Here is a 15,135-nt window from a genome sequence, read left to right on the forward strand (position 1 = left end):
TAAAAGGATTAGTTCAGTGGAAGTGACCCAGCGAGAATAACAGTGAATATTCTTTGCTAAGCATTTAGCACATTGTAACATAATAATATTGATGCAGATGTTATGTGTGCAGGATAGAGCACCCTGGTGTTCCTCATTTCTGTGACATTACAATTTTTTGGCTCCTATGTTTTGTCTTCCTAATGATGACAATAGACATGAGTTATAGTTGGTATTTATGTCTTTAAAGGACACAATGAACTTCATCACTGTGTTTCTGTCAGTATTTTGTATTCTACTGTCTCTTGTTGCATATCTCAGGTAATACTACAATATCTGAAAGGTATCAGATGAACATTTTTGTCTTTGCAAGTTGTTTACTGTATATACAGTGAATATTGATGAAATTGGTATCAGTGTGGTTGGTTATGTGGAAGAAAAAAAGACAAATAACAGTAATCTGAAACCTCTTTTTAGATATCCAGTGTATTGGCTTCGAAGAAACCTGCTGTACTTCTCACTTTGGTAAGTCATATTTTGAAAGTACTAAATTCCTTCAATAAGGATACCAGTTTATGGAGCATTTCTTAGCACTGGCATTCTCTAGTTTTTCCCCCCTATCTTACACCAAGTTTGAGGTCACCTGTGTATAACAACGTGGTCTTCTGGCTCCTCCATGATTTCAACATTTGTAGCTTCTGGCCTCCTCCAGCCTGCATTCTGTCTGCCTAAAGCTGTATTGGTTTTCTGGGAAAACATAACAAGCCTATCAACTGTGGTGGCCTCCAACCCACCCACACTGACTCCTTTTTCCTTTTGTGCTGCTCTGGTCATGTCATGAGCATGTTTGGGCCTTTCTGTGGGAATCCCACAAGATTCAGGGAATACGTTTTCTGCATAGAGTGGTTTAGTAAGAACAGCTTCTGGGAGGAGTGAGGCAATATTAAATGCTTGCTAAGTATTTGGAATGGTGCTTGCTTGTTTCTTGGGAAGAGGCATGAATGAGTGGAGGTGAAGACTGCAAGTTTCTCCATCACCTCTCTCCCAGCTGCTCCCCCGCTTTACAGGTGTTCTGTAAACTCTTACTATCTGGTTTATTGTCTCCAGTCTTTATAAAAATTATTTGCTGACTCAGAGCTTTCCCTTACAACAAATGCAGTGGCAGCTCCTGGATTTCTTGTTTTCCCATGATAGAGACCAGACAGAAATCTTAACAAAAAAATCCCTCCATAGGAAGTTACATGGACTCAGATCTGAATTCTTTATCCATTCAGAACAGAGACCCTAAATAGTTTTCAGTCTTTCTTTCACTTATATTTGTATACACACATAAACACTTAAAAGATGTCCCCAATGGTTTAATTTCATGTTCTTTAAGAGAAATGAGAGAACTGGAATGTTTGACCTATCTTGTGCTTCTTACTGTGCATTTCTTCCCATGGAGTTGTTGAATAGTTATCACTCTGGGAGCATCCTGTTGTAATCAGGAATTTTCACATAATTTTTGGCTGAGAGGAGGGTGCTGTGGTGCTTTCACATTCCTCCCACTGCTGTGAAGAAGTATTCAGAGCAGGGAAGTGCACTTCTCTGTCTGCTGCTGAATGGAAATCTGGTCCTGTCCTCCTGTGGTCTCGTTCCAGAACTGCTGCTCTGCAGGGTTCCCCAGGCACATGTCACAAGTGTTCATGGCTGTGTAGCAGCCAAAATACTCTTGCTTATGCTGCTTGCTTGAATGGAAAGCTGTAGGGGAGCAGCAAGCAAATTTAAATAGTAACATTGCCAAGGCAGGGCATAATAATTAATTTTAATATTAAATTACTTTAGAAGAAACCTTGCCTATTTTTCATTCTCTTGCCCTGTATAATTATACTGTAGGTCTCACACCTCCCTCTCAAGACATAAGGGCATTAGAAATCAAAGCTTGTCTTTTTCGTTAAGCAGCATATCCTAGCCTGAGTTTTCTGCTGGTCTCCTATGGAACTGATTATTTCTTATATTGGACTGTGTTTGAACAAACAGTTGGGTTTTTTTTATTTATAGTGATTCAGGTAAACTTATGTGTAAGTTTTCCCAAATACTTACTGCAATCAGGTTGTTCCCATGAATTAAATTTTAAATATATGTGTTTGGCTCAGAATCACAATCCTTTTAATCTTTTTCCTCCCAGCGTGGTGTTAATACTGATAGTGGAAATGTCTCCAAAGAAGCTTCATTTGAGGGGATCAGCCAGTAAGTGACACAGCTTCTTTGTATATTAATTGTTACATGGTTATGTTAAATTAATTTTATATTTCAAATTAAATTCTATTCTTTCTTAATGAAAGGATGTTGATTGGCAGATCAGATGCCAAACATTTTATTTCCAAAGAAATTTTGATACTTGTTTCAAATGACTTGAAATACAGTCTTTTTTTTTTTTTTTTAATCTCTCTTGCATCTAAGTTAATTCTCTTTCTCTGTGTTTATACTGTAGCTATTTAAAACCAAATAAACCCATCCTCATACATCCATTTCCACTTCTGAGACTGGAATATTTGATTTTCAGATTGAAGGAAAATTAATCTTTAAGAGTGGCCTCTTTCTCTTACTGAGTTCCTTGTACATTATTAGTCTAGATATTAGGGATTCTGGTAATGCACAGTCTTCTGAAAAAATATTACATTCGAGGTGTAAAATAAAATCAGAAGTCACAAAAAAAAAGGAATAATCATTTCTCTGTCTACAGGTGAGCTTTTAGTGTCCTTAATGCTGTCCTTTTGTGAAGTTTGGCTACAATTACTTTACTAGTGAGGTAAAAATGTCTTCCTGCATGCAGTATTTTGAAAGGGCAGTAAACAGAAATACATCACAGCTTGCTCTGGGATGTGAGGATGATGGCCTCAATGTTTAATGACATACAACTGTCTGTTTTGTTATGATACCTTTTAAAGGAGATAATTTTCTGGTTTTAGCTCATGACTATGGCAAAAAAGAAGCAGACCTTCCTCATGAAAAAGCCTGTTAAAATAAACAGATGTGCTGAGATGTTGAGGTTTTTTTCTATGATTGTTGACTCCCAGTCACCCCACTATATTTTTTTCCACCCTCCTCTATCAACAGCATGTTAATTCTGCAGTGAAGATGGTAAGGCACAGAATTTGCTGCAAGTCTGGGCACTCATTTGTATAGTCTGAGCTTGCTTTCTGCTGGGATCACTTCTTTGTGTCAAGTGATCTGGAATCTGATTTCACAATTACTTAATTCTTCCCTCTGTACCCTAAATAGGAATTTAATGGTTCTGTCAGGGATATTGGGAACAAGGTGCCAGGCATTTAGATGATGTGGGAGATTTTGGTTTCTTCAGGGCTGAGTTTTTTTGGGATACTCCCTCATGGGGAGTTTCACTTACCTTAGTTCTGTGTCAGGAAGAATATTCTGAAGGCTCGTTAGGCTCTTGTTTCTTTTGTTTATTAATATATTATTAAAAGACTTGGCAGGTCTTCTCCAGACCTTCTGCTCAAGCTTAACCCACCATCACCTGGCTCAAATGGCACAAAATGGCCTTGAAATATGCAGTTCTTTTATTTTTATACTTATTTTCACTTAATTAACAATAAGCACGTAAATTATTTTTTTTAGTGACTTAATGACTCAACACTTGTGTGTTGCACTGTGGTATTTTTCATTTAATCACTTACTATTACTCAAAAACTTCTAGAAGAAGGTGAAAAAGAAAAGAAGGATAAGAGACAATGCTTTAATTTTTTTATCTTGTCTTCTGTTTTTTAAACTAGTTGAAACCTTAAAGTTGAACTTTCTCACTCAGTGACTTACGAAAACTTTCTAATTTATACACTTGCACTCTTAGTTTTTCTGTTTAACTTTAACAGCTGTTTTCATGGTGTTGTATGAAATTCAGTTCTTTCTTGGGTGTCAGAGCCAGGTGTCAGAGATAAGGGCACACTCTCTGTGCCTCTGACTCCAACCTTTAGACATCTTTTGCTACCCACTGAGTTAAATATAAAGTATTCCACAATACAGGCAAGTCACTTCTAATTTTGGTGTCCTTTCTGCTGTTACAACCACTGTGAGTTCTGTTGCTTTGTCCATCTTACACTCTCCACATACATTCTGGAGGTGGACTACAAAATCTGTGTGGAGCAATATCTCCAGTTTTATGATACACCTTTCTCAAGAAATATAAACAGTTATTAGCTTCACTGGCAATTCTTTATTGGAATGAGGTAGAAAAGTCTGTTTGAACTACCAGAACCCCCTTTTTTACCCTGAATTTCACTAAACTCCGTTTAAAGGGTTTAATTAGCAGCCCATTCACTGGTCAACATTAAGCTAGGAATCCACTCCATTTAGCATTTATTTGAGATTTTAATAGAGCATCTCCTACAACACTTAATGATATTTAAGCATTGGCTTCTCAGTTAGTGCTAAACTTTCTGTCTGGGTGCTCCAGGAGTGCTTCTCCATTCCTAGCAGGGATTTCCAGCTGTGGGCAGATATTTCTCTTTTGAGACTTGGCACATGTGTGTCCCTCTCCAACCCTGAGCACCAGGTCATTCGTTCTGCTGCCTTTGAAGGTCTGGTTGGTACCTTCCCCTCCCAAGCTCACTGATTTTTGTTGCTGGATCAGCTCCCCTCTTCTGACAGAGACCATGCCTTCACACCACTTGTCACTGCAGCCTTTCTTTGAGCTCCCTGATTCTGTTTGTGTCTTCTCCTGGGCTGTGGTGGCTCTGTGAGCTCATGCTTGCTCCACATGCAGGGAGGTGCTCTGGAGGAGGGGGTGAGCTTCCTTTGAAACTTTGCTTGCCTCACAATTCTGTAACTGTCTATATAAGCCAGTCCATTTTATATTTGTTTTCAATACAGACCCAAATCAATTTCAACATTCCTGTTTTCCTTCTTCTCCACCTCTCCTGTGGCAAATGTTTCCTTTATAGTACATTTCAGATGTACTGATTGTTTCCAAGAGGATTGTACCCACAGGAATGTGTTCCTTCAAACTGTGCTTCCTCCTGCCTGTCTGTGTCCTCAGCTCAGCCAGGCTCTGCCCTGCCCATGATGCTCTATTTTATGCCTGTTCTCCTGTTTGTTTTGTTTTCTGGCTTCCTGGCCAAGATCTATTTTCTTGCTAGGACCATTTTATGTTTCTCTTACTCTCAAAGATCTTTTTTCTCCTAGGTTGACCTGGCCTGGTGGGGTTTGGGGGCATGGGGGCATCATTTACTGATGGATAATAATGAAAATAATGCCTAATTTCCTGGAAAAGTCGAATCTTTTTGCTCTCTTTGCAGGCTGTTCATCTGCTTCTGTCAGAAGCTGTCTTTTTCTTGCCCTAGTGATGTTGCTTCCCTGCCTTACTTTTTGAACCTTTTGAACTTCTTCTGGAACATTATTACCTAAGCTATTTGGTTAATTTTTCTACTGTCATAAATAGTCATTTGAGACAAAATGACTGCTGTGGTCTTGGGTTATTTCTGTGCCCTGAAGATGACCCTGAAGTTATTTTTGTCATGCTAGCAATAGCTAAGCTTGATCCTGTCCTGCTTTTCAGGTCTATAGTGGTGGATCATTCCATGGTTTCCATGAGTTTATGTAAGGGGTGGTGTCCTTCAGAAGAGCTGCTCTGTGGCTGCAGGCTGTGGGAGCAGAGAGCAGTGGTACAGGGAAGGTTCCCTGCTCTGCCAAGGGTGGCACTGAGGGTCAGTGAGGGACCAGCCTGGGACAGGGCATGAGACAGGAGACCTGGACAATTTCCTGCTGCTGCTTCTGGTAACTCCCCTGAGGTCAGCTCTGTGTGCAGCTCTTTGGGGTCCTGCACAACTGGATTGTTCACTTGCCCCAAAAGGCCTAAGCATAGAAGGCAGATTTCTAAAGTAGTTCTGGTGCTTTCTTTTCTAGAAACTGATATTTCTATTTGCTAATAGAGGCCAGTTCTGTGTTTGCAGTTTTTTTTCCCAATTCATGGATCCATTCTTCAGACTGGAAAATGGTCAGGATTTTCTTTAATTATGTCAGTTATGTACCCCTTGTAAAAATGTTTTGAGAGGATGTGATTCACTATACAGAAAATGGATTTTGAATCTGTAGGGTTGAACAGTAATGTGCCATATACTTTAAAACACTGTTGAATAAATCTTTTCTCACAGTGTTGGCAGGATTTTTTTCATCTTCAGAGTCAAGTGAAGTAAATGATGGACATTTTAGGCAATGTACCTAATGTTCAAAGTTTTGCAGTGAATCCCTCTTTCCATATTGCATAGACTATCCATGTTGAAGAAGAGAGAAAATTTTAACGTTGTGTATGAAAATGTTTTAGATTTTTATCATGCAGACACACATAGTGTATTCATTAAACTGACAAAAAGAGGTATCATTATACAGTGCTTTTATATAGGAGGTGTAGATTTCTGGGGTTGTTTTAACTAATGAATTTTTCTTGCATGTGAAAGGACAACTGAGTATGAAATCAATTTGGACATGCCTCAAAGTGTTGTATTTCTTAGTTCTGCATTGATTAAATGAGAGCTTTAATATGTTACAGATTGCAACTGTAGCAAATGCCAATTTGTTTCCTTCCTCAAGACCACGTATCTCATCATCTAAGTATTGTCAATTTGCAAATTGCAGAGAAATATGGAATTAGATTGCACCGCCTAATCCTCCTGACATTAGGGTAGAACATGTTTTGTTATTTTGTTGAAGAGTAAATTGTTTGCTGTCTCCTGAGATTAAAACCTTGCTGGGAGGCCATGGTCAGGGAATTTTATGTACAGGTTTGTGCACAAATTATGTGAGTTAAACACCATTTGTATACTCATACTGTTGGTGGTGAAAAGCTCTTCCTGATGAGTTGAAGCAGTAACTTTGAGGATGTGGTTGGTTTGTTTAGCTGTGTTGTTGGTAGGTGTCCTGGGTGACCAGGCTGGGGTTAATTTTCTGCAGTGTCTGGGAGGGGGCATTGCCAGGCCAGGTGTTCTGTACCAGCTCATGTCACTGCTGGGGGCTGGGGAAGGGACTCTTTTGCTTTGGAGAAGAAGGATGTTCCTGCAGAGAAATATCTGGGGAGGAATGCTCCCATTCCATGTTTTTATTGTCAAGGGTTTTTCCATGTAAATATTTTCTTTGATTTATACCTTCTATTCTTAATTTGTTGCTGTTCCTGTTCCTGTTCATTTTCTTATCTCATTGATGTTTCCAGAAAATTATTCTTGTCTCAACCCATGATCTTTGCCTTTTGTGCTTCCACTTGGAGGAGGGAGGGAAGCAAGTGGCACAGTGTTCTTTTATGAGGTTCATGTTTGGCTCATTTATCTTTTGATTTCATCCATTTGTGCTTGCAGTTAGTGATCAATTCAGTTTTTTGAAATGTGGATTTTCAGAGTCAAAGTTGGTTGCCTTCTGTAACTGCCCTTCCCTGTGCTTTATTTTCTTTTGTTACTTCCCAATAACCACATAGTTTACTCCTATTTGCATAGAGCTGGTGTTGGACACTCCAGTGCTGCACTGTCTCCTTATATTTGCCTTCACTGATCAGTTTTCTGTCTGACATACTGATGACATTATTGAGAGGTTTTGTGTCTCTTGTTACAGCTGCAGCATAATTCTGTGTCTTGGTTTTCTGTGCTGATGTCAGGTGCTGTGTTCTCCAGCCACACAGGGGGCTCAGGCTTTTGGGCTCTTAGAATATTCATAGATTAATTTTACTATGTGACTCATATATCTTCTTCCATATAAATTTTATTTTATTTATTTTATTATCTCTATACTATTTTACTATCTTTTATTTCTTACTTACTACTTTACTATTTCTTTCCTTCTACTATTTTAGAATTATTTCTGCATTGGTGTACATCAGTGATAATTTTTGAGATGGTGATGATTAAATTGAAAATACACCCTTTGGATACTTTCTTGTTTCCAAGTGACCAATTTTATTACATAACAATGCGTTTTTCTGTGACTGGTGGGTGACTTTTTGCCTTGAGTTGTTTTTACAGTGATTTCTCATTAATACCCAAATATTGAATACCATACAGCTTGTCCTTGCTGATGTTGTAAGTTTTTGGTTTGTGTCTTGGTGTAGAAACACAGAGCTACTAGCACTTCTCCCTATTAGGTTTTTATAAGTTTATGAGCATCTGTTTCTGAAAAAGAGAAACATAGGGGTTTTTCTCCTGCTTTCTCAGGACACAGGGAGACCCTAACACAATTAAAAGCTAAGTAACTTTTTTAAAAATGGAATTTGTGCTTTCATTGGTCCCTTCTGAGGTATAAAGAATGGTTATTAACCTGGAATAGATTTAATTCTTTCCTTCAAAAATGCAGGACAATGAAGTTGCCTAATAATATTCTTTTGAAGAGCTGTTGGGAGCTGGTAGCATTTTAATTCTCTTAAATACCCTAACTGGAGAGCCAACAGTCCTTAGAAGACCAAAAAAATCTTTGATGCAGAACACTCCTTAGACATTTAAATTGTAAACAAAAAAACCCTGTAACAATGCTTGAAAATCCATTTGTGTTCCACCTAATTACTCAGCTCCTTAATTTATTGGCCACTGTAGTGTTATTGTTTAGAGAGCTTCAAAATCATTCCAAGAAAAACAGTGAAGTGTCAGAGGCCAAGGCAAGCTGGAAGCTTCTGTTTTGCTTCTTGTGTAGATTAGAAAAGACATGGAGAGGTCATTTTTCTTTTCACCATCCTCTAAGCAAGCTTGTTTATCACATGGCCACCGTCTGTGCACACAAAAGTGGAAAGGCAGGAAACAAAGGATGAAATCTACAATTCACTGGGTTTAATTTCACTGAAGGGTGTTGGAGGAACAAAGTAAAAATCACAATGATTTGGAAGGAACATCTGGAGGTCAGTCTGGTTCATCTCACACTCACAGCAGTGAACTGATAATCTAACATTTAATCATTGTCAAAAGAAGCATGTCTCAAACATACTGTTACATTGGCTTCTTCACATTCTCAAAATTATGTATCTGGTTTAGTCTCACATATTTCAAAATTAAATGCATTCTTCTCTCTGGGTTCTCTATTGAATTCCCATACAATACTTGTTTTCACTTCCTTGGGGAAGACATGGTTAAAAAAAAGGAGTATGTCATCTCTGCTATTGTGTCTGGCTGCTTTTTAATATTAGTGTCTTTGGCTTTTTTTAGATTTAATGTGAACAACAAAATTCTTCATCCTGAAATTGCAGAATGGTGAGTAACATAAAGTCTTTCTCTTTGAGTAGTGTTGAACATGCTTATACTGTGCCATTGCTTCAGAGAGATGCCCTCAGCAGAAGCCTCCTGCATTACCACAGGAGTTTTAAGTTGATTTCATGTTATGGACTGGAAATCATGTACAAATGTAGCAATAGGGCTAGGTAACAGCATTGAAAACCAAAGAATTTATGTAACATTTCTTAAGCATTGTGTCTGGATACACATTTCTCTAGGATATGTTAGGGTTTAAGTCACATTTGTGTAAATATGAATTGTATGAATGGGAAAAGAACTGAAGATAATTTATGTTCTAGCAAGAGAAATCAAATGTAGATCTAAACTCTGTCTAAACAGGTAGTATTTAATTAGGTGTTATTTCTTCTCCAGGATTTATTTGAATAGCCTTAATTTTGTTGAATTATTATTCACATACCTGTACTTTGTAATTCTTGGGGAATTCTGCTGTGGTCTATCTGAAACAAACAAACTAGACATGTGACTAACTGCATTTTACCAGTTTTCCTCTTTTGGCCAACTTTGCTGACTTTGTCCACAGGATTGCTCCATAACTAAGGCTCTCTAGTTTTCCATTTAGGAAATTACTGAAGAAAGAACATAGTGGATTTTTGTTAATGAATTAGGTTTTTAATCTAAGCTTTTTTTTTTTGTGTATTCATCTAGAAATGAGGAAGCAAATCCTTAGTTAAGACAGATAAGCTTAAAATACAAAACACAGGTGCACAGTGACTACCATTGTTGTATTGTATTGCATGCTCCTACATATTATGCTTTTTAATGTTTATTTTCAGCATGTATGTTGAGAACCATCTTCTGCTGTCTCCATCTACAGCTAATTGCCAGCTTGAAAACCGTGGAGATGTTTTTTTGAACATCAGTGATTTCAGAACATTTAGAATTATTAAAAGGTCACAGATCTGTTGTGGCAGATATTTTTCATTGCTTGGCAGGACATAAAGCTGCAAAAGGGACGTGGGGAGGATTTGTGTAGAGGTTGTTCCATCCCTGAGCTGTGGCTGGGGCTGGAGCTGTGGGAGTGGACTCATTGCTCCTGCTCCTGATGAGTGTGAGAGGGGCTGCTGATTTTTAGATTTTGCCTATTCTGTCCTTCTAGAATTTGTGTCGTTCCTTTTCCTAAACAGGGAAGTTATGCTGTAGGCTTGCTGTCTGAATTTAAGAGGGGTGAGGAAGAGGACTGGAGAGGGCCCTGTCTGACTTCCCAGCTTTGCTGTGAAGACACAGCAGGACAACAGGGACAGAGGTGGCAATTTCAACTGCAGAAGGCTTTGGAGTAGGGCTACAGACTTTTTCCCAAGGTAGCTTTCAGGTTGTTTCCATCCACCTTACCAAGGTGTCATAAGCTTTTCTCCTCTGGGGTTTCAATTAAAGAGAGATAAACTCTCCTTTATAAAGCTCAGGTATGGGCAAACATAAGGTCCATGCCCTGGAGGTTGTACTGAGAGAGCACTGAGGCAGTAGAAGGGCAGCACTTGGAGCCAGGGTGGAAAAAATCATCTCTTCAGTGGATTGTGAGTGTCAACTTGGAATTCTGATTTAGTTCTTCCTGCAGCCTCACAGGTGAGGGATGCTTGGTATGCACCTTCCCTACACCTGGCTTTCAAGGAAAGGGAATTCTAAATAAAAAAAAAAGAGGTCAGATTTGTATTCAGAAATGTTTTAAAAGGTTTTACTGAGTTTGGTGGCTTTCATTTTAAGTCAGAAGTATGTTAAAGGTGGTTGTTAGGACTTAAGTGTCTGGTGAAGTTAACATGTGAATGACAGGTCATATATATTAAAGCTTACTAAAGTAGAAATCTCCTTGGAATGTCAAGTTACCAGCCAAGAAAGTTTGTTTGGAAAGCAATATTTCTAGAGTTAAGAAAATTTTTCGTTTAGGAGGATGAATTCTTTTGGGTTATATTCTGGGGTAGGAAATTGCACCCTTTGAATCATCTGCTTTGCAGGGATGCATTTCATTTCAGATTTGGCAAGCTCTGAACTACTGTGTTTTACATGGTACTTGTCAGAAAAACTTTGCTCTATGCCATGCTGTCAAGCTGCCAGCTAGAGATGAAATGGCTGAGCTTCCTGAAGCAGCCAGGGAGAACTGGGAGCTACAAAAGGCAGCTCTAGTATTATACAAGCTTCTAATAAAATACAGAAAAAATGGTTCCATACTGTCAAGAGGCAAAATGTTTGTGGTTAAGGATCTGTTGCCTCTCTTGCTTACTTTTTCAAGATCTCATAATTTTCTGACTTGGTATGGAACTTAAAGATAAAACAAAAGAATTCAACCTTACACTGGATTTCAGCAGTTTGCAGATGGTGTTCTAATTATTTTATTTTTTTTTTTCATTTTATTGAGTGGGTGTATTTTCAAACATATTTTAAAACTTTTATTTTAAATTTAAAGACTTCCACTCCAAATTTCATAATGAATGGATATGCTAAGTATTGATTCCAGTGTTTTGAAAAGAAAATGTCATCTAACAGAAGAACGAATTCAAACTTGTCCAAATTATCTCCTCAGTAATCAGTTTTTTTGACTCCAACACTTAGCCAAATGGCCTTTTGTTCCTGTAATTTGCCAGTGTCTATCATAATCATGTTGTTGGTAGAAGTAAACATTTAGTAAGTGTTTTAAAATTTTAAATTTAAAATGTTTAGTAAGTGTTTCTCTTTGTGCTGCACATATATGCATATATATATATATACTGTATTTTCCTGTAATCTCAGTGAAAATGGGATTTGATAGTTTAATGTGAAAGATTTCATATGGTCTGTATTTTGCAGTATTTTGATGGAAAGCTATAATTATTTCTTTATGAAAACTGATCTGTATGTTAACATCTTAAAACTGTGCATTCACTTTTTGTGTTTTCAGAGGTTTTCCTATCTATGCTGTAAACCTCTCAACATTTTTTTGAACTCCTGTCTTTGGTGTTCATGCACCTGTCTTTCAGAATTGTACTGTGATGCCTCTCCTTTTCATATGTGCATTGCTCTGTTTGCTGGCTTTGATGCTAATTCAGTCTGCAAGTTTTTATGTATTGCAGAAGAACATAAATGTATAAACCGTGGTAGAGAAATTTCTGTAAATAAAATGTGGAAAGGTAACAGCAAAGGTGAGAAAGGGTAAAAATAAGGCAGGCCTGTGAAGTCTGCCCACACAGACATAATCCTTACCTATTAGGTGGTCTGTAAATCTAATATTTCCAGAAGGAAAAGGAGGAGTGGACATTCCCAGGTGTTTTCCATGTATATCACAGAAAGGAGACATTAAGGATGCACACATGCACTAAAAAGCAGCAAAACAAGCCAGCTGATGAAACACTGATCTGATAACTGGAAACAAATACTTCTGGCAGCATTATCAGAGCTGCAGAATGCACATAGAGAACCAATTTATGTATCTTTGAGAGCACTGCTTTAGGAAAATACAGTTACGTGAGTTTCAGCCTCATAACAGCCTCAAATTCTGTATGCTCTTGAGCACTTGATTAGGTCATACATGTAATTTGGTATCCAGACATTTAAAATGCCCAAATGCACTTTCAGGGTTGAAATGCTGCTTCTTTATATTAAAGTTTCTCTGTCCTGTTGGATGACTGACATGTGTGAAAAGACCAGCTGCTCATATGGCTAAGTGAAAATAAAAGCAGAAAATGAGTATAAAAGGAGAATGAAGAAGAAGAAATGTTTTTACACTGGTAAAATGAGGGAGGGGAAATATGAAAGTTTTAGGTCAGTCCTGACAGTCAGACTTGTGCCTGTATTTCAACTAGATTGCACTTAGTGGCCCCCCTGCTAATCTGAGGAGTGCTTTACATGTGGAATCTGGACATTGTGGCAATTGCATTAGCCAGAGACTGGATCATTATTTGTTCCAATTATAATATTAATGCGTTTATGCAGAGGCTGTAACTGATCCAAGAGCTGTTTTTAATAGAATGTTGAAGTTCACATTCATGAAAAAAGGTGGGATTTTCTTCCTATCCTTATTTTGGAAGTGGGGGAAAACATCATGAGACTATGGCATGATTGCCCTGAAGTGCCAAGCACTGCTGTAAACCTGCCTTGGGGGGATGCTGCTTTTTGCAGTGTCAGAAGGGTGAGAAGGTGGTGAAATACAGGCTTTTCTACCACCCAGACATTCTGTGGGAACTCCACCAACCATACCAGCCTAGCACAGGAGCCCAGTGTCTGGTGTAGGGTGAAGCTGATTCTGTTCACTGCACAACTGTACATCCTCCCTCTTCTTCCTCCTGGGGGTTGGGTTTTGTTTTTTTGGTCTCAGAATGATTTTCTGTAAAGTATTTCAGTGCCTGACCTTGTGTACATGAAGGGGTTGCATTGCATAAATAGTCTGAGGCTGAGCATGAATTTCTATATATGAAGAGATACCTGAGAATTTTGTGATCTAATACAAATACCCTGATCTTGAAGTCTTTGGCCCAAGTCAAGGAAAAGTCAAGGGAAATGGTTTCTAACACTCTCTGCACTTGCTGTGGAGCAGTTACTGACTTTTATTACTAGCAGATTCCAACAAAGAGATTAGACAACTGAATTATGAAACAACCTATTTTTTTGGCAATTGCAGATCATGGATATGTACTGTATACTGAAAGTAATATAAGGGCACATCAAACAAGTATTAAATTATCCTGCTAGCACATGCAGTCTTCCAAAGAACAGGATTTTTTTAAAAAAAAAAATTTAAAAATCTATAAGCCTTTGCTGCCTCATTCTAACTGGAATATATTTGAGCCACTCTTTTTTATGTCTTGGCTGAAAGACAGGAGTGGAAGTTTATTTCCTCACTCATGGTCAGCAGATTTTACCATCCCAGTGTAATTTCTTCACCCGGGTGTGCATTTTAAAACCTTGTACTTCTCATTCTCAATTGCACAGTGATTATTTTGTGTCATATTCCATTTGACTTAGAAAGCCAATCCACTCCCCTCTGCAGTGTTTCTGTTTGTAGAAGCATTTTGATCAAGATCAGGATTTAACAAAGGTACCTTTACTCTTGCCATAAGAGTTGTGTTTGGAAGGGAGTGGCTGTGCTGTAGTAAAGCACCATCTGTGGGAGATGCTGTAATCTCACATCAGAGGCACTGATGGCTGAGAAACCTGTTTCTGGACTCAATAAAACAAACTACAGAGCAGAAATACAGTAAATAGTTTTCTACAGCAGTGTGAGGAGGAGCATGTAACAATAAAAAGAGGGGTCTTGGTGGCAGTTTCAAAGTATAACAGTTATGGTTCTTTGTAACTGCTGCAAACCCTGGAGTGCAGCTTGAAAATGTGATTGAAATATTTTCATGCAATTCAATAGATGTAGTTCTGTACTTTGTAAACAGTAAGTATGTACTTCACAGCTGCCTTTGAGATGGGCATGAAAAATACTAGGAATTCAGTTTGTGTAACAGTGGAAGGAGTACGTGGTGTTTAATAGAGGTTATGGAACTGTGTCTGCTTTACTGAGCATGTCACACTCAATAGCTGCTTTTATTTGAAATACATGATAGAAATACATGCAGAGAAGAGTTAAACAGTGTATTTTTGACATGAGTTCAGAGGAGAGTATCAAGGCACATAAACATACGTGAATTCAGTATCTTGTTAGGCACAAACAGTAAAATGGGGTTTTTAGGGCATTGGTTTGTTTGGGGTTTTATGTTTTTTATCTTCCTTTGGAAGCATGTGAAAGAATGGACACCACAGCTTTAATTACTGCTGCTGTGGTTTCTGAATTTCATGGTTTGAGTTTTTTAATACCAAACAAAAATAGTGTTTTTTTGCACCACCCCCTGCCCACCTTTTGCAAATAGGTGGGAGTTGGGATTGTGCTGAACAGAAATTCTGGAACTCTGGGAATTTAAATATGCAAAATAGTTTTAAATTGAGTTTGAAGTGAAAT

General features: G+C 38.1%; 1 protein-coding gene across 3 annotated transcripts in view; it reads left to right on the forward strand.

The window, feature by feature from the left end:
• PEPD (peptidase D) overlaps nt 1-15,135 on the forward strand; it is a 145,978-nt gene that overhangs the window by 24,565 nt on the left and 106,278 nt on the right. For all 3 annotated transcript variants that reach the window (XM_086847814.1, XM_086847815.1, XM_086847816.1), the window contains 3 exons: nt 457-504; nt 2,147-2,208; nt 9,144-9,188. In XM_086847814.1, coding sequence (XP_086703940.1) covers nt 457-504; nt 2,147-2,208; nt 9,144-9,188 — 155 coding nt within the window. The remainder of the gene's footprint in view (nt 1-456; nt 505-2,146; nt 2,209-9,143; nt 9,189-15,135) is intronic.

This window comes from Cyanistes caeruleus, chromosome 12 (assembly GCF_971803275.1).
Source record: "Cyanistes caeruleus chromosome 12, bCyaCae1.hap1.1, whole genome shotgun sequence".
Taxonomy (NCBI): Eukaryota; Metazoa; Chordata; class Aves; order Passeriformes; family Paridae; genus Cyanistes; species Cyanistes caeruleus.